Below are 27,870 nucleotides of genomic sequence, written 5' to 3' on the forward strand. Positions count from 1 at the left end.
AAATATATATGCGCATATATGCTGGCAAAAATACATATACGTCGCTCATATAAAATATATACGCCACATACTTTTTTTTGCCCCGTATATGCGGCATATATTTTTTTTCAGTACGGGTAAGGTCAAATAAAAATGTTCAACTATCAACTATATATGTAAAATTTTTTCTATATAATATGTTAACATTAAAAATTGCGAATAATACAATATTAAAAGATTGTCAGGGCAAAGTTAGTAATTTTAGTTCTATAAAAAAACATCTAACGAAAATTCAATGTATATTAATATCTGAATGTTTTTGCTGGAAATTCGAAATTTGTCACCACAAAAATTGATGAAAATTTTATAAAGTGATATATTTTTTTTTAATTAATAGAGATTATAAAGATTCTAAATTTGCTTCCATAATTATCAAGTAGCGTATTTTGAAATTTGTCATTTATTACACAATTGACATTTAAATTATTAGACCAGTATGAAAGTTTGCTGGTAAAAAAAAAGAAAAAAAATTTAACCGAACTATGTATCTCAACTGTTAATTGCAAAAAATAATTAATAATTTAATCAAACTCACCATTATCACAAAAAATAGTATATTATTAGAAATAAAAATTAGAGAGATAATCAGATAATATAACAGTCATAGAGCATCCTGTAATTAAATCCACTTGTCACTTATTTTTTGCTTGAATAATGTTAAATTTATAAATGTTTTTATTTCTTCATTTGTAGTCATAAGATTTTAGTTAAACATATTTACATTTTAATCTCTATTAGTTTATCGTCAAAAAAGAACGAGAGTCCTTGTCGCTAAATAGTGCGAGGAAAGTAGCACAATGTGTGTCAAGAAACTTATTCAAGGATCAAAAAGAATACTTGCTATACAATTCAATATCAAAAATATTCCTTAAAAAAAATAAAATTACATTATGACATAGATGTAAAAATAAATAAAAGTATAGACAGCAACAAAAGTAATGTGAAATTTTTTTCTAATGAATAAACATACTTTTGATCATTGAATTCCAATATTAACATAGTTACCAGTCATTACACTCAAAAGGTGCAATTTAAAAATTAATTTTGTACAGCGTTGAGGTGATACACGAGTTTACGACTAATATGAAGGTGTGCCATTTGAAACAAATGGTTGTTGTGTGGTGAGTGAGAGTAGCGTAAAAAAAACAACTTAAGTACAAACCGCTGTTGGGAGGGAGAGGACGTTTAAATACAGTAGAGAAGTGCGCGCGCTCATTCAGTCCATCAGTTGCATTCCATTCCAATTCATCCGTATCAACAGTATCTTTTATTTTAATATATTACATATAAGTTTTACTACAAATTAATTTTAAAAAATAATAATCGTAAGTCGGAAAATCTAACACTAACAAATTTTTAGCGTACATGACATTGAGGTCACCAAGCGCGCGAATTATCACGTGCATTAAAAGTGTTATGTGTTGGTGAAATCAATTAAACAAAATAAATGATATTGTAAAGATAACAATCGAGAAAATGACAAATAGTATGAAGCAAACTGTTATTAAGTAAGTTTATTGATGAAATTATTTTTAAACATTAATAAATAATTGATAACTGATGAATTTATTGTTACTATTTACTGGCATTGTTTGGGATTTCAACGCACGAGTGAGTTGTTAATGATATAAATATAAATACATTCCAAGCATTGAAATTACATACGCTATGAAATTATATGAAAATAATGTGAAGTTTGAATTTTAAATAAGGTAAAAGACCCAATACCGGAACGATTTGACAATTATTATTTTATATTTTATCTCGTACTCAATCAAATTAAACAAACTTTTCTTTATTAGAAACCTCAATCTTTTTTTTACATAATAAAATATGAATGAAACTTTAAATTATATTGGAAATATTGAAAAAAAATGTTAATGATGTTAATAGTCTTAGATTTCTGACTTATCAAGGTCTCTTAAATTAATGGTTTTGCTAAGAAATCACTCGATGATCTTAAGCTCATAGAAACATAAAGGAAATACTTTTCACTAAAATTTTTTTTTTATGTATTAATACAAATACTAAGAATTCGATGCAATTAATTGATAATACAAAATAGACCCTATTGTTATTTAAAATTTACTGTTCGTCTATTGGTACACCCGAAATGAGCTAATACCCAGTATCGGAACAGTTAGCCATATTGATATTATTTATTTACATTTACGATATATACTGTGTTTATTGTTTACATCAAGCACAACAAAAAAAGTTTTTGTGAAATAACATTTAATACAGAAAGTAATTTTATTATAAAAATTGTTTCAAATATTCGTAAATTTTAACTTGAAGAACAAAAGCAAATTTCTGTTTTGAAATTTTCTTTTTTACATAAGTATCGTCAAATATAACCTCGAATCGTTTATTTTTTTTTTTTTGGATTTTTAGTAAAAATTTATTTGATTTTTTAATATTAAATAATTATTATTAGTTTCACTATGCATACATGTCATTTGAGTTCTGAATTAACTGCTTAATTTTTTATAGGTAGTAGTAGGATGCCGAAAGTTAAGTCGAAGATAACATTTTATAAATTCGTTTTATAAATTCAGAAAAATTCACATAAAGTATTATGATTTGTTAATTAATTATTTAATTAATCCAGCTTACGAAAAGTGGACTCTTTAGATTAAAAAAATTAGTTTTATTTATCGTTCCGGTATTGGGTCAACCATATTCCGGTATTGGGACTAGGCATTTAAGGTGTTCCGATACTGGGTCTTTTAGACTTTTTCAAAAAACATGTTTTTTTTTAATATGAAATTCGACAAAATTGATAAATTTAATTATTTTCGTGTAACTACATGTTTATTCTATATGATTGGATGAATTATTATTACTAATGAACCATTTAAATATTTTCTAAGTAATAAAAACCAGTCATGTACCCTTCGTCGTTCCGGTATTGGGTCTTTTACCTTAGTGTTCTTTAATTTTGTTACAGTATAACGAGTCTTACACTCTTAGACAGTGTATTTGTTTATTTTTACTTGATTTATTAGTTGCAAGTTAAATTATTAATGAGAAATAAATTACCTCAAATAAATTTCTATGAAAGTTATTACAAAATATTTGTTTATTTATTTTAATAACAATAACATCATTTATTGCATGACAAAAAACTAATTTTTTTTTATAATTTAATGGTGTGAGTTATTAATATTTATAGAAGTTTATATAAACAATTTAGAATATAGATACTGATCGAAATATTATTATTGTTAGTCATGTTTTCTATTAAAAATTGAAATTTCTTTGTTGTCTTTATTTTTTTGATAATTCATATTTGTATTTCTACCAAATTATACTTTCTAATTAATTTTATAAAATTATTATTAATAGTATTGTCAAAAATAATTTTTTATTGAACTATCTGAAATTGTCAACAAAACAACTCAAACTTCGTGCGATAAATAAATAAAGCTATCAACTAATTTCAAGAAATCAGTAACTCATGATGCAACTATGTCCTTCACTTCTTGTTTAGAAAAAAAATTATAATTCTGTACAATTACACTTGTTATTCTTTGCGAATCAAAATATTGGGCTTACATTAAAAAAAAAAAAAAGTAGATAACAATGATTTGTATATTGTAAGTATTACACAATTTTGTGATTTCAAATGTAAATGTATGCCATCAGATTTGGTAAATTGTAACAAAATATTTCACGTCAGCGTAAATAGTAAAACATAGAAATTAAAAAAAAAATTTTTTACAGACTACTGATTTCTTATGATTCTGAAATTAACAAACATCTGTTAATTCTCAGAATTTTTTTCGACAAACAAATTTTTATAGAAAAAATTCTACGAGTAAATTTCTAAAAATCTAAGAATTTATTTTGTAAAGATATATTTTTTGTATTAATTTGTAACGATAAAAAAAAACCGAAAATTACAAGATATCTTTGATTTCAGTATCATAAATAATTTTTTTTGTAAAAGTAGTAAGGTAAAAGCCCCAATATATGATCATGTACCAGTATATGATCACTCCATGTATTTCTATATTCACTCCATGTATATCTATATTCACAAACATAGATAGATAGATAGATAAAAAATTTATTTGGCTCTGGAACCTAAGCTCCCTTAAAGCCATCAATATTTAAATTACATTGGTTTACATAGGTTACAAGATTACTTACCCGAGAAAAAATATTTATATATAATTATATATATTTATATATAAATTGGTTATATATGATTATATATGAAAAATGGCCAAATATAATCATATCTAATCATATATAATTATATATAACTATATATAATTATATATAACAAAATTTAATTATATATTGATTACATCTAATTAATTATTGGGTTAATTTTATGGATAGAGTATTTAATATGGTCCTACGCAATTCTCTGTAACCAATTAAAATGCAAAAAAAAAATCTAGCTATAATTTTACTGTTATAACACCATCGGTCACCCATCCAACTATTAACCCTGCTCAATGCTGCTTCACTTTAGTGATCTCCGTGCGTCTTGAAGTTTCTGTCTGCTGTGCTGCTGTCTTAGATGACAATGATTCTATGATCTACATAATGTATCATATGGGTTTATCATAAATATAATATAAAAATTGATTTTATAATATAGTAGGATAGTCATAATTCATAATTTATTTATTTTACCGAATCTCATTATAATATAACACTTATTTAAATAATAAAATAAATAATGATTTTACTATTAGGTAGTAGCAGAGCAAACCAAAACATCTCATAGGAAATGTAACAAATTTTGTATTTCAGAATTATTAACCGTAATTATAAACATCATTTTACTCTTTTTGTGATTACCAAAAAAAAATTTTTTTTCAAAGAAAAAATTTGTATATATGTTAATTATATATAAGCATACATAATTATATATACTTATATATAATTATATATTGGCTATATATAATCTTGCTTGGCTGTATATTGCTCCATATATAGTCATATATAATTATATATGACCTCATATACAATTCCATATATAATCATGTATGGCTATATTTAATTATATATGGAATTATATAATCCTGCATGGCTGTATATTGCTCCATATATAGTCATATAAAATTATATATGATTATATATAACCTCATATACAATTCCATATATAATCATGTATGCTTATATATAACTATATATAATTATATATGGAACTATATAATCCTGCATGGATGTATATTGCTCCATATATAGTCATATATAATTATATATAATCTTATATACAATTCCATATATAATCATGTATGATTATATATAATTGTATATAATTATATATGTGATTCCATATATAATCATATATGATTATATACAATTATATATGATTATATAGAAACATTTTTTCTCGGGTAACTAATTAAAGGTTTACAATTAGATTTAATTTCAAATGTTATAAAATCCAAATAGATTATTTAATACAAACAAATAACTTAATTTAAAGTCATAATAATTCAACAAGAAAAAATATTTAAATACGATCCAAAATAAAGATTGCAATTGTTAATTGTCATGTTCAAAAAAGTGATTGAAGCAAGCATTTTTAAATTCAACCAAATTATCTACAGCCACAGTCTCAGCTGGCAGTGCATTCCAGATACGTATGCCATGAATTAAGAATGAATTATCATACATGACACAATTAGCCTGCGGTATACGAAGATAGTCTTGTCGGACATCACCTCTACGCAGTGCTACAGGCAAAAAGTCTAGTTTTGAGCCGAATAGCTGCCGATAATTTAGTCGAATTTCCTTATAAAACAGACAAGCAATGAAATAGTCTTTTCTCACTGCAAGCATTAGCCAACCTAACTTTTTGAAATATGGAGTAACATGTTCATATTTTGGTACTTTATAGATAAATCTAACACATGAATTCAATTTACGCTGCGTCTTTAATAATAATTTGTCTGACATATTCGTATACGCCGCACAACAATAATCAAAGAAAGGAATTATTAAAGTAGATACTAGCTTAATACGTAAACTTTCACTAAATATTTCATTGTTTATTTTTAGTTGTGCTAGAATACTCATAGCGCGATTGCACAAATTTGTTACTTGATTCTCCCCTGAGAGAGTACTATCTATAGTCACCCCAAGGTATTTTACAGTGCTACTATAAGGAATAGCACAACCCTCCACAAAGATTGTGTCGGCTAGTCTGCACTCACCACTACTAATTTTTGCTCTACTTCCACAAATAATTGCTTTCGTCTTCAAAGGATTCATTTTTAGATGATTAGTTCTACACCAATTTGTGATTTTTATTATTTCACCGTTAAGCTTATTCACACAAACACTGATTTGAGAAAGATGGCAAGAAAGGTATGTCAGTAAGTCATCAGCATAGAATAAGTATTTGCAATCTAAACGTTTAGCTAAATCTGTGATGTATAGTGAGAATAATAACGGACTAAGCACACTTCCCTGAGGTACACCACTTACAATTTCTTCCCACGACGAGTTACCTTCGCTAGAGCGTACGGACTGCTTTCTGTTTGCTAAATAAGATCCAATCCAATCAACGGCTGAATTCGACATGTTCATAGATGACAATTTACATAATAATCTTTTGTGATTAACAGAATCAAAGGCCTTGCTAAGGTCAAACGAGATCGCAATTAAAACCTTTGACTCATTCACCGCTTGTCTTATATCGTCACAGAACTTTACAATGGCAGTCTGCGTACCCAAACCTCCACGAAATGCTGTCTGATATTCATCGAAGTAATTATTGTCATTGATATATTTAACAATTTTGTCATGAGCACACCGTTCCAAGGCTTTTGACAAGTTTGGCAACAGCGATATAGGCCTATAATCTTCATAGTTTACTGGATAAGCCTTTTTTGGAATAGGAATCACATGTGATAGCTTCCAATTCTCCGGAAAGACTCCTGTAGTTAATGACACGTTGAAGAGGTCTGTAATTGCTTGCTGAAAAAAAGGCAGCACACATTTATATGATTTGATAGAAAAGCCATCCGAGCCACATGAATTTGACGTCAATCTCATAATTGATTTTCTAACTGTTACTGTGTTCAATTCTGTGAAAGTGAGTTCATCGCCATTATTATCAACCAACAATATGTCTGACGTGTCAACATCTGAATCGATGACGTTACCCGACGCACGTGCAAAGAATTCATTTAATTCATTCAAGTCAACTTTTATAATAGTTTGTGATTTCTTATGTTTAACAATGCCTAATCTTCTTAGATCATTCCAAAGTTCCCTCGAGTTTTTTGCATTAATTAATTGATTGTCAAAGTATTTTTTCTTTGCTTCAGTAATACGTTTTTTAACCAATCGCCTGACGTTAGAGTACTCTTTATAAGCATAACCCGTCCTTCTGTAGATGCGATAAAGCTTATTTCTCCGACATTGGAGACTTCTAATATCATCAGTGAACCATGGAGCCAGTGGTCGACGCGGAACAACCAATTTTTCAGGCGCGATAGAATTTATAATACGTTCAAGGTGTGCATGTAAACAAGTGTTCATTTCATGAACTGAGTCCAGCTCCTTCAGAGCTTCATAATCAATATTTTCACACAATTCTCGCAGCTTATCATCATCAATAGCTTTCCAATTTCTGAATGTAAAGCTGTTCAGCTGTTGTAATTCAACTTTGTAATTATAAGTCACAGAAATTAAGTCATGATCAGAAATAAATGGCTCTGAAGATTGTTCTGACGCCAACACCTTGGACAGATCATCCACAATGCAAACATCAATCCAAGAATCCGAGTTTTGTAAGTGATGAGTAGGAGCATACTCAACAATATGCAAGTCTAAACAATCACAAAACTTCCGCAGTTGATCACCATAAAAATTCTTTTTAAGTCTGAATTTAAATCTCCAACAATAACAATGTTATTAAATGGCACCATTATGTTTTCCATCTCCTCCTCTAAATCATCTAAATGTTCTATGTTGGCTGGTTTATAGACCACACCAACTAGTATCTTTTGCTTTGATGAACTCAATATTTCAACGAATAAGTACTCCGGATGTTTGTCTTCTGAGTTTGCTGAAGATGCAACATATTTAGCTTTAATATTATTTCGCACATAAAGAGCAACCCTCCTCCACTACGAAGATGGCGATCATGGCGATAAAGAGTGTGATGTGGGAGAGACATCATGTTATCAGGTATTAACCGATTCAACCACGTTTCCGAAACAGCAATTATGTCATAATTATGATCTCTAAAATATTCTTTAAAAATTTTAAAATGACACTCATTTCTGAGCGATTGAGTGTTTACATGACAAACTTTTAAATTACTTAATCGAGTTGAAGGACTCTGCGATGAGACGATGGACATTGACGATAGTGAGGGAGCAGTGATTTGTTATTGAATTAAATCCTGCAGTGGGCCTATTCCCACTGTAGGTCTCAACTTAACAGGTGGTTAATCATCTGCATACCTGACATTTACTGAAGTATTCGAAATCCAAATGTTTTTAGGATGAATTGTCGGGTACTTTTTACGGACCTCGAGCCGGAGCTTATACAGAGATGACGGATGCCTACGAAGAAGATATATAGTAGCATCCGCATCCTGGACCTGAACGCCAGGCATCAAAGTATTAACTTTTACTTTGTTTTTTTTTTAATACTTTTAATGCATTCATCAACATGCTTCAAGCTATTGAACTTGATGCAAACACTGCGATAGCTCCTGTTACTCTTCCTACCCAAACGTTCCACGCTGACAATCTCATTTTCAGTAACTGGTACTTTCAAAGCCTGCGTTAATTGTACAACGACGTCGGGAAGCTTTTCTCCATCTAATTCAGGAAGACCAGTAATCGTTAACTCATCCGCAAGTAAACGTGATTCCATTTGCAGCATTCTAGCCTGCAAATCACCATCAGCAATATTTTTCGCAATAGCTCTAGCTTCTTCCAAAAGATTATTACCACCATCAGGTTGAGCTTCCTCAATTTTAGAAACCCTAGCCTCCAAATCCTTGACATTTTTCTGCAACATATCATAATTAGAAATCAGCTTGTCAACCTTGTCATTGACTGACTTCATAGTTTCATCAAACTTGTCCAACTTTTTTCCGAACTTAGCCATATTCTTATCTACTCCATCTATTTTGTTTAACTTCTCAGAAATTTCCTTTAATGTCGGTGACACATCAGTGACACAAGCCGGACAGCAATCCTTTACCTTAGCGGCCGCATGTGCCTTAGATGGTAAACAACATCGCACCTTCACACATGTGTTATGAAAGTAGTGTTTACAATAAGCAGTTGTTTGGACAGCTGATGCAGCGTCACTGATGACATTTAGGCACAATCCACACGACATAGACATTGTCACAAGAATTGTGAGATGGTAGCACAATATATATACCAAACGCAAGATGGCAGCACACTTAAATTTTCTAATAGGTTAGCCAAAATAAAACTAACCAAAATCAGAAATTGCAACTGTTTTCTTTAAATACAAAATCCGTTCAGTAAGAAATACAAGTTATTATCATTTCAAAAAGAAGCCAGTATTCGAAAATATAGTTTAAATAAATTGTCTATATCAGTAAACCACAATATCATTTACAAATAACACACCAAATGCACCAATGCAAAAACACGTCCGCACTATACAGCGCACAAATATAGGTTTACAAATACATGGAGTGATCATATACTGGTACATGATCATCTATTGGGGCTTTTACCTTAGATAAAAAAATTACTATTCAAATTTAGGTACGGCTACTATCATTTTCCGTTCAAAATTAACAATATTTTTGTATTGTTTGGACTAGATACTCAGTATATAATTTTTATCTGCATGATATTGCTCACTTCTTATGATACATTAGAAAAATACAGTATATTAATATAGAAGAAGTTGAAGCGAAAAGAGGACAAAATAAGATCTCTGGATTTTTTTTACTCAGTATGAAAAATTAAAGACTAAAATTTTACAAATTGTTTCTTTTTCTTTAAATTTTATAACAACTTAACATTTTATGTAACTATATCTAAATGACATACGGCAATTGATTTGCTTGGAAAATTAAATAGTGTATAGAACAATAGATATAAACAAAAGTAAATATTAATTTTATTTTGACAAGTTCTTATTTATTGAATAATTATTCTCAGAAATTATGAAACGTACTATTTATTTATTTTCTTTCCACTTATTTCGTGTAAAATTTACCGTCAACAACTTTTGCTTGGTAAGCATATTTTTTAAAAACAATTGCCACATAATATTTTATGACTTAATTTCATAAATTTAAAAAACTTAGGTGATAACATAAATGATATTTTTTCAGTGGGGTCTAGCATTCATTTAAATATACACACTGTATATAGGGTCGTACTTTTAAAACTTATAATTTTTTCATCATATTTATGGAGTTCGCTAAGTACAAATCTATTGGAATCAAGAAATAACTTTCTGATGCAAACCAAAACTTTTAAAGCTACCGAGATGACAAACAGGAAAAAATTTGTCCAATAATCTCTCACTGACGGAGAATAAATTATGTCTACGGCCTATCATATCAGTGAAAGTAAAGTTTCATATTCCCTAACACAAAAACAACTAAACTTACATTATAGTCGACAGTGCAAGATTTACGAGCAAAGGACTCTACTCCTACAAATCTTGATAGCTACAAATAAAAAAGACTAACATGAAAATCCACTAAAATCTTAGACTACTTACACGATACATACCTTTTTTTGTAAGATGTCACACTAACACTCTACTCTACTCTAAGAGACTACTGCTGACCTAGTCATGATTTTTTTTTCTTTTATAAGAAATAGTGCGTTTCCTGACTTTATCTTTCTTCCTTATTATGAGGAAAGATCGATTTGTATGCTAATAAGGAAGTCAAATAAATTCGATATTTTTAGTTCAGGATAGACAAAGTCAGAATGAAAAAATAACAGTTTGGAAAATTTAAAAGCATATGATTCGTAATACTTATTTAATTTTTGGAAACAGTAAAATTTATTTTTATATTTTCTTATTTGAGAAACCAAAAATATCTTCTCGCTTATACAGTATTACTCACTACTATTCAAAGTAATATTCATACATCACAGCTACACTAGTTTTCGGAAAGATAATGAAATCTAACATGGTAACGTGCATCAATAAAAATTGGTTTTTATGATAATAAATTCCGTTAAATATTAATTGATCAAATGATAATTTATTATCGATCTCCGTTAAGCTTTGTGTTATATTCTGTTAATAATTCCGGAGGTACCAAAAATAGTTAGAAAAATCCAGTTAGAAGGTTACGTCGGGATACCCAAGATATGAATAATTTATTGAAACCTACAAGTAATAATAATGGACTTCAAGAGGTGTTTTTTAATCAGCGATTATTAAGAAATACTTCTTTATGCAGTGGTTAGATAATTTTTTTGTTTCAAAAGGTATAGGACTAACCCAATTGGATACTCTTAAAGTAAACTTGGGAAGATATTAAAACCTGATTAAGACTAACAAAAGCCTCTCAGGCAAGAAATTTCGGATCATATAACAATATGGTCGGATGAAGATAGAAAAATCAATTAACCAAACAAACTCATGATGGGTCTAAAAGAACCTTAAAGAAAGAAGTTCATGTTAAAATGATCATCCATTGTAGATCAAGAACCAGTCGATGCATTAATCAAGGATTAAAATATTGATATTGACTAGTTACTGATCTTAGTTTCCTGGAAAATTATTTTATTTTTAACTTCCCACTTTGACAATTAATAATTTTCAAACGTAGGAAGTTATAGATTTCGGTTCGATTTTGAGAATACGAATTTTCATCAGATTTCCACGTTTTGAGGTCCTAGAAATCCCCGAGTAGAAATTTACCGTCTCAATAGCGCCTTAAAGGTCTCATTTCTTTTGGTTATTTTTTTTTCCGAAACTGTCATTTTTAACGCCTCAACAGCATCTCAAACTCCTCACTTGAGATTCTCAAGCTTAAAATTTAAGGTGCTATTCGCTTTTTAGCGCCTTAAAAGCCTATAGCGTCTCAATAGGTGCTCGAGAACCTCAATGTTTTTCGAAACTGAGCAAAGCCTCAATAACTTCTCAAGTTGCTTTAATATAAATAAAAAAACAAAATTATAATAAATAAATTAAATGATTTTTTTATATCATTGAATTTATTTATCATTCAAATTCTTTGTTATTTACAGACAAGCTAAGATAATTTTTATTACTCACATTTATAAAAATAGATATTTCCAAAAGATTTTCAATAAAAATAATAGTATATTCATTTGTAGTTTGGAAGCCGTATATATGAGCCAATTTAACATTAATATTATCGAAGAGTAGTTCAAAAACTCGATCACCATCAAGTTTTTTTATTATAATATATAATGTTTAAGGATGCATTCAATATTATAATTTGCACATTTATTCATACAATTAATTAAAAAAAAATAATGTATCATTCAATAGGAAAATTTTCGAGCCTTTCAAGCTCGAAAAAAGCGAGAAGTTCCAGAGATGACCTGCCGGTTAACCGTTTTTCAGATTTTTTTCAGTTAAAATCAATACGTTATTATCTCACTTTTTGAAATTTTATTCATTGACTTCATTGCATAAATATATCACATCAACATATCTTATAATTGCTAGATATTTTTTTTTGATTCTCATTTCATCTACTTTGAAAAAATCCGTAAGTTTACTCGAACAATTCCCGAAACAATGTCTATTTACGAGTTGATGTATCAGTAAACTTCAAGCCACACGACTACTAGCCAAAATTAAGATTTATTTCTGATCCGGGTTAGTTGTTCGAGTTATTTGTAATGTGATGATGATACAATTAGACTTTTTTTAAGTTTGTATTAGCGTAGTTTTGTATAACAGAATTTCTATTCGGAAAATAGCTTACTTTTAATTTGGATCATTAATATTGAATAATTCTTATTTATTCTTATTTACTAACATATATTATCTATTTAACATACTTCATAATGACTATTATTTTAAATAAAATTATTTGAAAATTAGAACATATTAAATTACAGCGTAATTGGTGTTTATTTTTATTTTTATGTAAATAAAATGTCCTACGGTTGGTTTAAGTGACAGATTTTTTTTCCAATTCATAACAGATTGATGAAATGATTTCCGGAAAACCTTGATTATATCTGCTTATTTCAATATCATGTTATCATGAAATCATGATTCATAATATCAGGCAACCTACTAATAATTTTGATCTAGTCGTCTATTAAAATCTTTAAAGCACACAATGGTTTCACGTAGATTTAATTTCCATGATTTATAATTATACATAATAAACTATTATTATTAATCATGATCTGTTGACTATTGCATAATATACAACAGCATGTATGTCTAGACAGTAGTGAGTGTAATCTTTATATCTTTTACAAACAGAGACTCAGAATTGTCGGTTTCTTACTATTTATATTATGCAGTTAAACCCATGAACGAGGATAATCTACACTAACACGACACAATTCAATAATTGGACTGAAAATGAATATAAAATAGAAAATCTTCATTGCAAAATCTTTTCAAGTGAATTTTTCCAAACGTACAACTCATTATATTAACAGTTAATTATATTTTGTAGGCAAGTAAATAAACATAATTTATTTTTTAAATTCATCAATTCTTTTCTTTTCTTAAACTATAAGCATTTATAATTTTTAAAATTATATTTAAAAGATATTAATGATGTAAATTTCAAGAGAAAAATTTCATGTTATTTAAATTACATTATCTAAAAATGTTTAATTTTCAGTAAAATGCCGAAAAAATATCCTTTTATTTTTATATAAATTGTATTATGTAAGTTAGTGATTTAGTAGCCTCCCACTCTTAACTTATACGGAGTAATGAGATAATAGAAGGTTGAATGTTAAAAAAAATAATCATCTGGGCTTCTTAAATTTCCGGAAATGAAAAATATGGCTCTTAACACAGTAATTTTCATCAAATTTGTCTTAAATTTCATACGTACTTCTAAGAATAATTTCCTTTTTATTTAAATATGAGTCATGTCATTACAACTCAAATGAACAAAACTTTTATTTAAAAGTTGAAATATTTTAATGCAAATTTTAGTTGTTTTGACTACTAATCGAAAAAATTCCAATATATTATCTATAAAATCTTGTTTTATCCAATGAAATCTTTAATTTTTTATCACTTGCATCGAGACAATTTAGTCCAATGCAAGCTTTAGCAGACAAGAACTGATTACTTTTTCTTATGAAATAAATTTTAAAATTTTTATACATTGCATCAATTTCAGACTTTATTGGAGTTTCATAAGAATTACATTTGTTTATTATTAATCTTAATACGACGAAAGCAAATAATATAAAACAAACTTTTACGGTGAGAAAAGAGTAATCATTCCTTTTTTTCTCATGCAATTATTTCTCTGACTCATAATTCATCATTCTGAAAATTTATCTGTGCATAATTTTCACTTTAAAAAATTTTCTGCAAATATAATAAAGATGAAAATCCATACGACTGAAAAGTACAAAACAATTAAATTTAATTGCATTTGTTACTTTGATTCTCGAATAAAAAATAATTTTTAGTTAATCTAGTTAATAAATAAATAAATAAATTTTTTTTTAAATGCGTAGCTTTATTAAAAAAATTCACAAAATTTATTTGATAATAACAATTACTATTAAAAGCATCAGTAAAAAAAAAGATAGCAAAACAAAACTTTCTTTTTTTCAATTTTTAGAATAATTTGCAAAATTTTCCTTGAAATTAAAATCATGTAATTTTTAATGTTTACAAATTCATGGCTCGTGACATACTCAAAAAACTTTCTAAAATTTGCCAAAATGCGAATAAAAAACAACTTGTTGATCTGGCATAGAATGACCTATAATTATAAAGATAGATTTCTTAATACCAATCTTCTCTATGATATTATGTAATATCAAAAATATCAAATAATTCTGTTTTTTATGGTAGTAATTAAATTAAGTGTGACAAACTATTCCATCAAGCTACTCGGCCAGTTAAGATGGGATATTATTATTAGAAACATGCTGTCCTCGAGACAACTGAAATTCGCAGCACATTTTAAATGGTAAAAAATAAATTACACACATATATGTATAATATTCCGTACATTATTCAATCTACAGTTATCGACCTCGCGTGTATGATTTGGTATAGACTTGGTATGGCGGAATGGTTTAAATACACCACGGGTTTTATTGCTCAATTAACAATGTATAATGATACCGATAATTTTGTTGATTTATTAACATTAGACATTTATATTTCTACATCATGGCAAAGAATTTTATTAGATTTAATCCTAATTGAATTTTTTTAGATATTCTTCATTTATTAAAATTTTTAAGCACACAATTTTATTTAATAACACGTTATCCCGTTAACAGCACTATTTGTCAAAGTACTTATCATCTTAAAAATAATAATGACAGTAACTTTCCGTTTTCTATAAAACTAATTCGCTCTATGACAGGAAGTAAAAGTATTTAATTATTAAAATAACATTTAGAATGATATTTTAGTTAAAATCTTTAATAGATATTATTTTAATAATATACTATTTATATACACCGAAGAAATTTCGCGAAGATTAAATTGAACCAACCGTGAACATCAACCGAAACGCTTCATCAAACTCGATAAGATTGCTGTGGTATTGACGCGGGAAATTTAAGTCATCTTAAGTTAATTTAAATATTATCGTATTTATTAGGTTATTACCGTGTCGGTACTTTTATAAAATAAAAATCTAAATCTCGTTTGATAAACGCAATTATGAAGTTGTTTTTAAATAATATTTAACCAGATCATAAACATTGACTGTACAGCAATAAAAATTTTTATATTAATAGGATTGATAAAACTATGGCTCCCTACACTGGATTTATTAAACAATTACCTGATTTTCTTTATCAATAAAAATATTCATTACAATCACTATTTTATCATTGTGTGCTTTAGAAATTATTAAAAGATTCTAATTATGTAAAAAAAAATTAGGAAAACGGTTGACCCTGAAGGCCATCCCTGCAACTTCCCGCCAATTCTATACCTAAACGCTTGAAATTGCACTTATCACGTTTTTGAGCTCTTCGAGCTCATAAATACAATTTGTGTGTTATTTTGAGCTCTCCGTGCTAAAAAAAATAGCTTTTGTATGATTTTGAGCTCTTCGAGCTCAAAAGTTTGATAGAAGTTTGATAAAACACTATTTTTTGAATTTTCAAATCGCAATAACTTTTGAATGAATGAACCGATTTTCACGCGGTTAGTGGCATTCAACGCAGTTTTTTAATTTTCATGAAGAATCTTCAAGTTTAAATTGATAGAACGAAAAATTTCGGAGTAATTCTGAAAAAACACTTTTTTCGGTTTTCTTTTTTTGATCTTAAGAGCTGATTAGTTTTTGGAATTGATCGGTAAAGCCGTTTAAAAGTTATTCCAAAAAAACCACTTTTGAAAAATTTTTTTTTGTAGTTTTTTTGCGATTTCTCAAAATCTACTGGTCCGAATCGTTCCAAAGTATATACAAAATCTAAGTTTGGTCAAGCCCTTTTGAATGGCACCAACCGCGATCAAATCGGTCAAGCCGTTCAAAAGTTATAAGAGGTTTACATACATCCACACACACACACACACACACGCACGCACGCATACAGACATACAGACACCATCGCGGGAATAGTCAGGGAAGCTTTCTAGGACCTCGAAACGTCAAGATTCGATGAAAACTCGATTTTCGTAAAACGAGGTAAAAACAATAACTTCCCGAATTTTGAAAATCTTCGATTTTCTTAGCGGGAAATTAAAAATTATTTTTCAGTGAGATGAATATTTTTTTCATAAAACATAAAAAAGTTTACATTCATAAAAAAAATTGTGTAATGAAATAAATCACGAAATAAGTATACGTTAGATACTTATAGATTATGTAATCGATTTGTCTGTTATTTATAATATAATATTCTCTCTTTTTAAAGTAAAATAGCTTTATGCAATTAAAATCAACTTTAAATTTATTTTTAAGTAAACAAAAAAAAAATTACTTTTCATCGAATATATTGCACAAAGTAGATGAAAATTTATTTAAAAATTTTCAATCGCTTATATGTGCCGGTTACTTTCTAAATATGACTAGGGCAGAATAAGATATGCTACACTAAACATCGAAGTAGAAGAAATCTCGAGGTTACGAGGTCGATATACCCAAGTTGTTGTTTCCTGTCGTTCTTGTCAGACTTGTTCTATTATGTTATACAGACTCGATTGGTCCGATGAGTACGCGCACTTAATGCAGACCATTTAACTATTTATCTATTTGTATTAGTCAGCACGAGCTACGAGAATTACATGTTGTATAGTACGCATGGAGATTATTTGTCCGCAACTATAAAATATTTCCACTTTGATGATCGGATTGTGTAAAATCAAAATAAAAAAATTAACTATTTAATTACTTATGGCTCGTAATTTATTTTTACACATTTCATAACAAAACACAAAAATGTTTAATATTTAAAAGAACAATTGTGCCTAAATCACTAAATTTTGAAATTGTGCTACTTATTGATGTGAAATTCATATCTAATGCATTTTTTAAGATTCATATTCTTAACATTTTGTTAACTATTTCAACTGACTGATCTTTGTGAATGTGCAGTATTAAAATAATTTCCTTGATTCAACATTATTTCTCTTGAATCAAGTAAATTTTACACAGTAAAAAATTTTGCGTCATTGCGTAAAAAAATTTTTATGTTAAATATTTAACACTTTTTTATGTTGATTTAACATAATAAATGTTAAATTTACACATAAAAGTGTTAAATATTTAACACAAAATTTTTTGACGCAATGATGAAAAATTTTTTACTGTGTAAAATTAACTTAATTCAAGAGAAATAATGTTGAATCAAGGAAATGATTTTAATAAATTTTTTTTTTATTTTGAATTAAGTATCACTGATAGAAGGATTTGTTTATAGTTAAAAATATTTGTTAATATTTAACAAATTATTTATTAGAGACCACTTTTTATTCCTTAACAAATATTTCTTAAGTATTTAAAAAGATTTATTAATATTTAATAAATGAATATCAGATTTATTAAATACAAACAAATCATTTTAAATACTAAGAAATATTTGTTTAATACTAAAAAATGGTCTTTAATAAATGATTTGTTAAATATTAACAAATATTTTTAACTATGAACAAATCCTTCTATCAGTGATGAAATTTTTTATGTGAATGACTTGAACCACAAAAAATTTCTTTCGGTCAAAAAGATTTTTTTAGTTCAAGATTTTTTCTCTTGAATCAAGCTAATTTTTGTATCATTATAACAATGTTAACATCATATAAATATAAGGAAGTTTCGTCGTAGTTGGTCTATTGAAAAACTATTCAAATGAATTTAAGAATTATCATACGATAACATGTTGTTTACAAACATTATACATACCCGGATGTCCTAAAATCACTTCCATATAATTATCAAGCATCCGGGCTTGCATATGGTTAGAATTTCATTTTTTAAAAGAATAGGAATATAATATATATTAATAATAGAAAAAATTATTATTCAAATGAATAAGCCCTGGTTAAAAATACTGATTGAAAAGAATTGAAAAGCGGTCACTCCATGCAAACTGTATATCTATATATACAAACAAAAGAATTGAAATTATTAAAAAGAATTTAAATTTTATCATTTTTAATTCTTTTCAATCAATATTTTTAAACAGGGAGTCTGAAATAAAATGAATAAATATTGACTGGCTTCATTAATAAAATAAATCTATAGTCTATAACAAAGATAAATAAAATATGTAAATAAATATAATAATTATTTATTTTTAAGAAATCCAACATGGTGGAAAAGAAGATCCGCTTTAGAACGAGGATTGACGATAATTGCAGTTTGCGGAGTCCTTTTATGTATTGCCTTGGCAATAAGCATTGGTGTAATAGTTTCGAACTCGAGGTCATGCAATGGCACAGATGCAGGTGAATATCTGTTCTTTTAAGTTAGAAAGTTTTTTGTTACATAAATTTTTTTTTTATTTTTATTGTTATCATTAAACTTAAGATCTTTAATACTATAGAGATTTTATAAGAAAATTTTGTGGTACAATTTTGGGGCTTCAAATTAAATTTAATAAAAATTTTTTTTAATTTGGGAAAATAAATAAATAGTTATAACAATAACAGCTTAATGCAAATGCACTAAAGTTTAAATAAAATGTCATTAGTCATTACATGAAAGACTGTCATGTTCAATTCAATCATCATCGTTTTTAAGGTACTTTGGAACATGTCACATATCATACGTCGTAATTCTTAATTCTAATCAATAAAATACTCACAATTTTTAATTTTGTTTTTTGCTTTAACAAAAAGTGCAATCACTGATTTTGACAAAAAAAAATACATTCGCTGTGGCTTCGGAAATTAGATTTAAAAAGCTACTTAGTTAATAGTCGCTCATCATCAGTAAAATCATGGGGCATTCCATAACAAATCAGCCACTTTTTTAATTTGACCTCCCGATTTTTTTCAAAATTTCATGTATTTTCGAGGCTCATGAAAAACGTGTTTACGAATTTTTCCAAATTTTTTGACCATTCATTTTTTATGTATGATTTTTTTTTAATCCAAATTTTTTTTTATCAGATACTCATTACGTTGCAAAAAATAGACTAATCGAGTCGTTAAATTTTTTCATTTTTGTTTTAAATGCTTTTTTAAGAAAAAAATACGCCGTTCGATTTGTTTTATATATTCTCACACTGAAAAAAAAATTAACTTCAATCAAGAGAAAAATTCTTGAACCAAAGAAATCATTTTGAAGAGTTTTATTGTCTTTAATCAAGACGAAAAATTTTTATATCAAGCAAATTTTACTTAAACCAAGAAAAATTTATTAGCTTGAGAATTTTTCTACTTAAATCAAGAAGATGAAATTCTTCAAAATTATTTACTTGATTCAATTAAATTTTTTTTTCTGTGCAAAAACATTTTTATAGATCAAAAAATTCTGCACTGATAAAAAAATTGACTTGACTTAAGAGCCAAACTCTTGAACCAAGAATTCCATTTTGAAGAAAATGATTTTCTTGAATCAAGAGAATAAATTCTTGACTCAAGAAAATTTTCTTAGACCAAGAATAATTTCTTAGCTCAAGAATTTATTCTCTTGACTCAAGAAAATCATTTTCTTCAAAATGGTATTCTTGGTTCAAGAGTTTGGCTCTTGAGTCAAGTTAATTTTTTTATCAGTGTGGAGCCCGGCCTTTTCGTAAATAAACGTTTGGTTCATTTTATTTTGAAATTTGAAAAATTTTTTCCCAATACTAAATTTTTTCAAACACTTTACCGATCGGACTTTACTACTTTTTTGTATTTTTTCCATTCCCGTTATCGAAATTTAAAAATTAAGTATAAACTACTTACAGTTACTCTTTTTTTAGTTTTTCAATTCAGTTTTAAGAAGTTAGAATATTTTTTTATGGATAATAAAGCAAATTCATTTAAAAAATATGATAATTTTATAATTTCAAGTATTTAAATGCTAAAATTTTCATACTTATATCAAATTAAAATCTATCTTGAACGATAATAATGATTTTTTGTTGCCAAATTGTCACATGGTACCATAAAGAGAGTAGAGCACTTTCACACGCTTGTGCGTTGAAAGGTGTGCAAAAAACATACACTACTAATCGTGGAGTTTCAATTTACTGAAGATATAGTTAGATTAGCTGAATACTGTAAATCAGATATTTTCATTTCATAGTAAAACAATTGAATGAAGTGTCATTTGTCATTTATAACCTGAATAGATCTTTAGTTAATTTAACTGTACAACCACAAATACTTTGAATTTTAACCTGTGACACTAACAAATATAGACGAATAAATTATTAATTTTTTGGGCCAAAATATCGTAAAAAGCAAAATATACCCTGATGACTAGACTAGTCCTTGGTTTTTATAAATGAATAAAAATCAATAACACTGCGATGATGTCGCAAGTTAATATTGAATCAAACGTATTACATCGATTACTAAAATTTAGTTTTATCATTTACCTTTTCACAACATTCATAATTTCAAATATTCATGCTACTCGCTTTGTTTGCTCTTGCACCCGAAATCGCAAATGCATGCGAGCAGCCGTCGCAAAAAACGAAATGCTACCATCAACAGTAGAAGCATTAGGACTAAATTCGTCATTACAACCCTCACCTACTGTTGTTCGAGTTCCAGATAACGTTTGTAACTCGCCAGCATGTATTCATACTGGTAAGTAATAGCTAATTTATTACATTAATTATGCAAAATTGGAATTGAATTGTGGAAAATAATCAACATTTTATTTGATCTAGCCTCGAAGATTCTTAAAAATATGGATTCATCTGTGGACCCTTGTGATGACTTCTACAGATTTGCTTGTGGAGGTTTTCTCAAAACAACAACTATCCCTGACGACAAAGTCAGTGTAAATACATTTAGTATCATTAGTGACCAAGTTTTTGAACAGCTAAGAGAGAGCATTGAAGATCCTCACTTAGCAGAAATGGCTCACCCATTCAGACTTGTTAAAACTCTCTACAACAGTTGCATGAATAAAAGTTAGTATCTTTGTTTTAATAATTACTACTATACTTTTAATTAGACTATGAAAAACTAAAAATGACCCATTATTTTAAGGTTTTTTAAAGACCAAAAAATTATAATCTTAATAAAAAAAAAATTATTCAAATGTTTGTTAAAAGATTGTTTGTTTTATCAAAAAATTTTACTGCGTTAAATATTCAAGGATTAGTAAATTACAACATTTAGTAATTGGTTACAAAAAAAAGGCGAAAAATTTGCTTAAATATTTTAATTACAGAATATGGTAACAAACAGAGTTACTGACGATTAAATAATCACTCTTGTTTTAAGTGGAAAAAAAAACAATTTCTAAGTTTTGTAACGTCCACGTTTTCAAAATATAAATATCTAATTTATCCCCGGCTCGAAATTTGCTCGCCGGAGTCCAGAGTCATAAACGGGGATCACATTATCAATAACAAAATATAAACAAAACACTTCATTTTAAATAAATCAAAAAAAAGGAAACCTCTTTATTGGCCTGATCATATTAATAAACGATATAAACAATATAAGCAAATTAAACAATATAAACAATACATTAGAACACTCTTTTCTTTTTATTTAAGACAACAAATATCAAAAAGCTTAAGTGATAATATGTACAAACTTTATGTCAAAATTAACAATATTCGAACATAACCCGCACACACCGTTTGTTTTTCCCTTTTCGGTGCCACCTGGTGGCTAAACTCTGTCTACTACCTTTACAAAGTAGTATTCCTACCGACGGTTACACCCTAAATCGCGGCCCTACTTACCCCTAATCCCGTTCGGGTGCTTGGAAAGCAACCCTTTCCGGCCCTACTTTCCCCTAATCCCGTTTGGGTACTTGGAAAGCAACCCTTTCCAGCTACGCGGTGGCCAAATTTCCCCCACATGGTCAAGTCAGCACTTTCCTGGTTCCTGGTCGGAGACGAGGTAGGAGTTCCTTGGTAATCTTCCTGGTGAATGGTCTTCTACTAGGAAGGTTTTTACCACTGGGAAACTTGGTTGTCCTTTTCCGTCAATAAAAATTGCTTTTAACAATTTTTTGACTAGTCTTGCCAAGTGAGAATTTCTCGCCACCTAGTGGCATATTTAAAACTACATAAATCGGAAAAATCTTCTAAGTTCTTTTCCGATTTATTCAAAAATGAATTTGATTTTGCCGAAATATCTGTTAGCAGATTCACTCATTACATCTTTTTTTTTTAACAGATTTTATTTCCATACTAATCCTGGTCGGGACTTAGAAAAAATAATTATTTCTCAATTAATTATTCTTTCCGATTTATTATTTTCGCCCAAAATAATTATTTCACAATAATTATTTTGACGATTTAATATTTTTACCAATAAATTGATCAATTTTAATTGTCAGGTAAATGTAAGTAAAATAATTTTTGTTCTTCTATAGAAGAATATATACAAAAATTTCCGTTACCGTGATCGGGTTTTAACATTTCTCAAACTATACTCTACCAGCGACAAGTTTTTGGCTATTACGCCACCTGTCGAGGCCATCGAACTACACATTTCAAACAGTCATTCACATAATTAATTTTATAACTGATTATTTTCCAGAACTAAATAATTAGATCATAAAAAACGCAACAATAATTTTATGAATATAAATATTTTGTTTATTAACCGAATAATAAAAAATTAACCAGATAAAAAGAAATGCAAATAGAACAAGTTAAAGATTTAAACAAATCCGTAATTCCAGTTAGGCTCAAAAATAAATTCTACTTAGGTAAATAAAATTATTTAAACAAAAAGCTTACACGCGTAAATAATTATAATTAAGACTCTGTCTTTTTTTTTTTAAACAAATAATAATAAATAATTGGTAATTTAATATAAGAAACGACGTAAATTAATAGTGACCATCACATCCCTAATGACCATCACAGTTTTCAATAAAGAGCATATATACACTGAAAAAAAAATTTAACTTGAATCAAGACGAAAAATTCTTGAATCAAGTAAAATTTTTTAGTTTAAGAATTTTTCTACTCAAATCAAGAAGATTAAGTTCTTCAAAATGATTTACTTGATTTAAGTAATTTTTTTTTCTGTGTATAAAAGTAGGATATTTAAAAAATTAAAAATTAAAACTTTTTTTCTCACCTCCGGGCGGAAAGCGTCAATTTTCCTCCCGCTGCGCTAAACGAAAATGCCGCTTTCCGCCTCCGTCGAGGAGAAAAATAGTATACACACCACGGGCAGTAAATAAGAAAGCCTCAAATCACATGTTTATTGACCTCGGCTTCGCCTCGGACAACAATTGCATGTGATCTGAGACATTTCTTATTTTACTGCCCTAGATGTGTAATATACTATTTCAGAATATTAAAAAAAAATTAATAAAATAGCGTTTTTCAATATTAAAAAAAAAATGATTGTTAATAAAAAGAAATTTAACAATATAATTTTTAAATAATTAAATTTTTACACTAGTTTTATGATTCAATAAAAACAAAAAAAAAGTAGCATATCGATAAAACATCAATATTTTTCATAACTTTGAATAAAAATTATTATTTTAAGACTAAAAAATCATGAGAAATTTTTTCAATCACAGAATTTCAGAAAATGTTACAATAAAATTAAAAATTAAACGAATTTATGCTGAGAAATAACATTTTATTTTCAGCTGGCATTGAAGAACAAGGACTTACCCCTTTGTTCATCATCATAAAGAAATTAGGCGGCTGGCCCGTACTTGAAGGAGAAATGTGGAAAGAAAATGATTTTAATTGGATATCATCAGTTTACAATTTCCGTGAATTGGGCTATTCTGTAGATTATTTTTTGGACTTCAGTATTGGTGTAGATCTCAAAAATAGCACGAAGAGAGTTTTAGACGTAAGTGTGTAATAAATGTATACTTAATTTTTAAACTTTTAATAACTAGAAACTCTGAATAGTAAGTTGTAAGTATCAACTATTATGTTCAAGAATGAAAAATCTCATGAAATAAAAATCTAGTACGACTTGAATTTTATTACAGCTCGATCAAGCTACGCTGGGATTATCACGAGAGTACTTGTCGAAAGGATTTGACGACAAGATTGTAAAAGAATATTACCTTTACATGGTTGATATTGCGGTGATCCTCGGTGCTGAGCGTGAACGCGCTGAACAAGAACTTATGGAATCCCTTAAATTCGAAATGAAGCTTGCCAATGTAATAATTCAATTTTATTGCTCACTATCATGATATAAAGCATATATATTATGGTCTAATAAAATTTTATTTAATATTGCAGATATCTTTACCAACTGAGAAACGTCGTAATGCAACTTTATTGTATAATCCAATGACACTGGCTCAATTATCGGATAAATATCCAAGTATTCCTTGGAAAGAATACTTCAACACGATTCTCAAACCTCATGTCCAAGTTGATGATAATGAAATAGCAATTGTCAATGTTCCTAGTTATATATCTGACTTTGAAAAACTGATCAAATCAACGCCCAAGAAGATACAGGCTAATTACGTAATGTGGCGTGCCGTTGCTGCATCAGTGAGTTACTTGAGTGATGAAATTCGTAAAAGACAACTCGAATACTCGACAGCCCTGAGTGGCAAGACGGAAAGAGAACCTAGGTGGAAAGAGTGTGTTGATATTGTTTCTAGTACTTTACCAATGAGCGTCGGAGCTTTGTATGTAAGGAAATATTTCCACCAAGATGCTAAGAAAAATGCTGTTGAAATGGTCGCAGATATCCGAAACCAATTCAACAAAATTTTGAAAACAGTAAGTCAATTATTTTAACTAAATTTTCTGAATTTCTTTGTGAATTCTCACTCAATACAGTTTAATAAAATGACAGAAAAACAATCTTTTTTGCCCTCTGGGCGGAAAGTGGCAACTTTGGTCTCACTGCGCTAAACAAAGTTGCCGCTTTCCTCCTTCCTCGGACAAAAAAATATTATACAGCCCTTGGGAAGTAAAAAAGAAAACCTCAGATCACATGTTTGTTGACCTCGGCTTCGCCTCGGCCAACAATTACATGTGATCTGAGGCTTTTCTTATTTTCCTTCCCAAGGGGTGTAATATACTATTATTTACCAGAAATAAGCTTTCCAAGGAACTTATTTTGAATACAACTGGTTGTCTTGCTTTAAGAAATTTTTGTCTTCTATCTCGTCTTATTGGCTTTAAGAACAATTTAACTAAAAAATTAAAAATAATTTCGTTTTTTTTTCTAAGAACTTTACTCTTTTGGTTCAAGTATATAATAGTCTTTCCATTCGAAATAGCAAAATACTCTTTTAAATAACAAATTTTTCATTTAAACGATTCTGAAACGTATTTGAAATTTTTTTTTTTCTTGGACTGAAAATTTTTTCTAGATTTAAGTCAATTTTACTTGATTCAAGACAATGAAATTTTTCAAAATTATTTTCTTAGTTCAAGAATTTTTCTTTTGAATCAAGTTAATTTTTTTTTCAGTTTACTTTTAACGAAATTCTTGAAACATGTCTGTATAGTATCTTGCGCCAATAGTATTTTGAGTCAAGAAAAATAAATTTTGGGATGACGTATAGGTATATGTGGTTAGAAAATAGTGCTTAGTTGAAGAGTAGAATTCCTCTGCATAATTTTTTACTCATCCAAGGATTCTAATTTATTGATTTAAGAGTAAATTACTTGAATTAAAAGAACTGAATATCTTGAAACAAGAATGAAATTCTAAAGAAAACATTTTCTTGAGTCAAGTAATTTTTTCTTCAATTTATGGAACGATCTGAAGCCAAACTGAAAAAATTATTTTTAGATAGTTAAACAAGTGTTTAAATAATCCTTCATTAGCATAGAAGCATCGCTCTTTATGAACAACTTCATCAATTTTAAAGACAGTTATAAAAATTTTTTAAAATAATTCCTAGGTTGACTGGATGGATGAAGAAACTAGAAAGAGTGCTCTTGATAAAGCTGCGTCGATGACAAGTCATATTGCGTACCCCGACGAACTTTTGCAAGACTCTAAATTAGAAGAATTTTACAAAAATCTAGAGCTTGAAGATAACGCTTCTTACCTTAAAAACATATTGAATTTAACATTATTCGGGACTGAATACTCATTTAGCAAACTGAGAAAACCAGTCAACAAGAGCGACTGGGTATCACATGGTCGACCAGCAGTGGTTAATGCGTTTTATTCATCTATTGAAAACAGTATTCGTATGTATGATTAAGTCTTATTAATTATGAATAATAAAAGCATTGTTTTATTATATTTTATTTTATTTTATACAGAATTCCCAGCTGGAATTCTTCAAGGCGCTTTCTTCAGTAGCGACCGTCCAAGATACATGAATTATGGTGCCATTGGATTCGTAATTGGTCATGAAATTACTCACGGCTTTGATGATCAAGGAAGGCAGTTTGATAAAGATGGTAATCTAGTCGATTGGTGGGCATCATCAACCAAGGAAAAATATCTACAAAAGGCTGACTGTATAATTAATCAGTACGGCAATTATACTGTAAAAGAAGTCGGAATAAATGTAAGAAAATAATTAATTGTATAATTTATAAATTTTAAACATTGTTCTGGTTATAATAATTGCATTTCTTTCTAAAATTTTTTCAGTTGAATGGAATAAATACTCAAGGTGAGAATATCGCTGACAATGGTGGTATAAAAGAAGCTTATCTAGCGTATAAAGACTGGGCTGAACGGAATACACCCGAGCCAACACTTCCTGGACTTCCCTACTCGCCCAGACAAATGTTCTGGATAAGTGCTGCAAATACGTGGTGCTCTGTTTACCGTCCTGAAGCACTAAAACTTCGTATCACCACTGGATTCCACAGTCCAGGGGAATTCCGTATTCTTGGACCGATGTCTAACATGCCGGATTTCGCTGCTGATTTTCAGTGTCCATTAAATTCACGGATGAACCCAAAAAATAAGTGTACCGTATGGTAATAATTTAGACAGAAAATATTCATTTATTTTTTCACCGTACATATTTTTAATATTGTATTAAAGTTGTAGTGACTGTTAAATATTTTAAATAATTAATTATCATCACGATATTTGAAGCCGATTAAAGTTTTGATAAAAATATTTGCAGAGTGAGATTTTTTTTTTTTTAATTAAGGTAAAAGCCCCAATATA

General features: G+C 28.4%; 1 protein-coding gene across 3 annotated transcripts; it reads left to right on the top strand.

Annotated features, from left to right (window-relative positions):
* Positions 1-1,256: 1,256 nt before the first annotated feature.
* On the top strand, positions 1,257-27,866 carry LOC123261007 (neprilysin-2). 3 transcript variants are annotated; one of them, XM_044722442.1, is made up of 10 exons: positions 1,257-1,547; positions 18,947-19,092; positions 21,262-21,390; positions 21,474-21,719; positions 24,386-24,597; positions 24,743-24,919; positions 25,002-25,496; positions 26,633-26,927; positions 27,003-27,253; positions 27,340-27,866. In XM_044722442.1, exons 1-10 carry the CDS (start codon positions 1,516-1,518, stop codon positions 27,676-27,678), a joined length of 2,322 nt encoding a protein of 773 aa, XP_044578377.1. In that variant the 5' UTR covers positions 1,257-1,515; the 3' UTR covers positions 27,679-27,866. The 3 variants fall into 3 exon arrangements, with proteins under 3 accessions (XP_044578377.1, XP_044578378.1, XP_044578379.1); XM_044722443.1 differs by having other exon boundaries at positions 21,349-21,390; XM_044722444.1 differs by having other exon boundaries at positions 21,355-21,390.
* The last annotated feature ends 4 nt before the right edge of the window (positions 27,867-27,870 follow it).

The sequence above is a fragment of the Cotesia glomerata genome, linkage group LG3 (genome assembly GCF_020080835.1).
Source record: "Cotesia glomerata isolate CgM1 linkage group LG3, MPM_Cglom_v2.3, whole genome shotgun sequence".
Lineage (NCBI taxonomy): Eukaryota > Metazoa > Arthropoda > Insecta > Hymenoptera > Braconidae > Cotesia > Cotesia glomerata.

Bases quoted from the DNA above. Each gene is read 5' to 3' on its own strand.
- LOC123261007 (XM_044722442.1), top strand. From the start codon at position 1,516: ATGACAAATAGTATGAAGCAAACTGTTATTAA. The intron at 1,548-18,946 runs GTAAGTTTATTG...TTTATTTTTAAG, and splicing joins ATGAAGCAAACTGTTATTAA to AAATCCAACATGGTGGAAAA. The intron at 27,254-27,339 runs GTAAGAAAATAA...AAATTTTTTCAG, and splicing joins TAAAAGAAGTCGGAATAAAT to TTGAATGGAATAAATACTCA.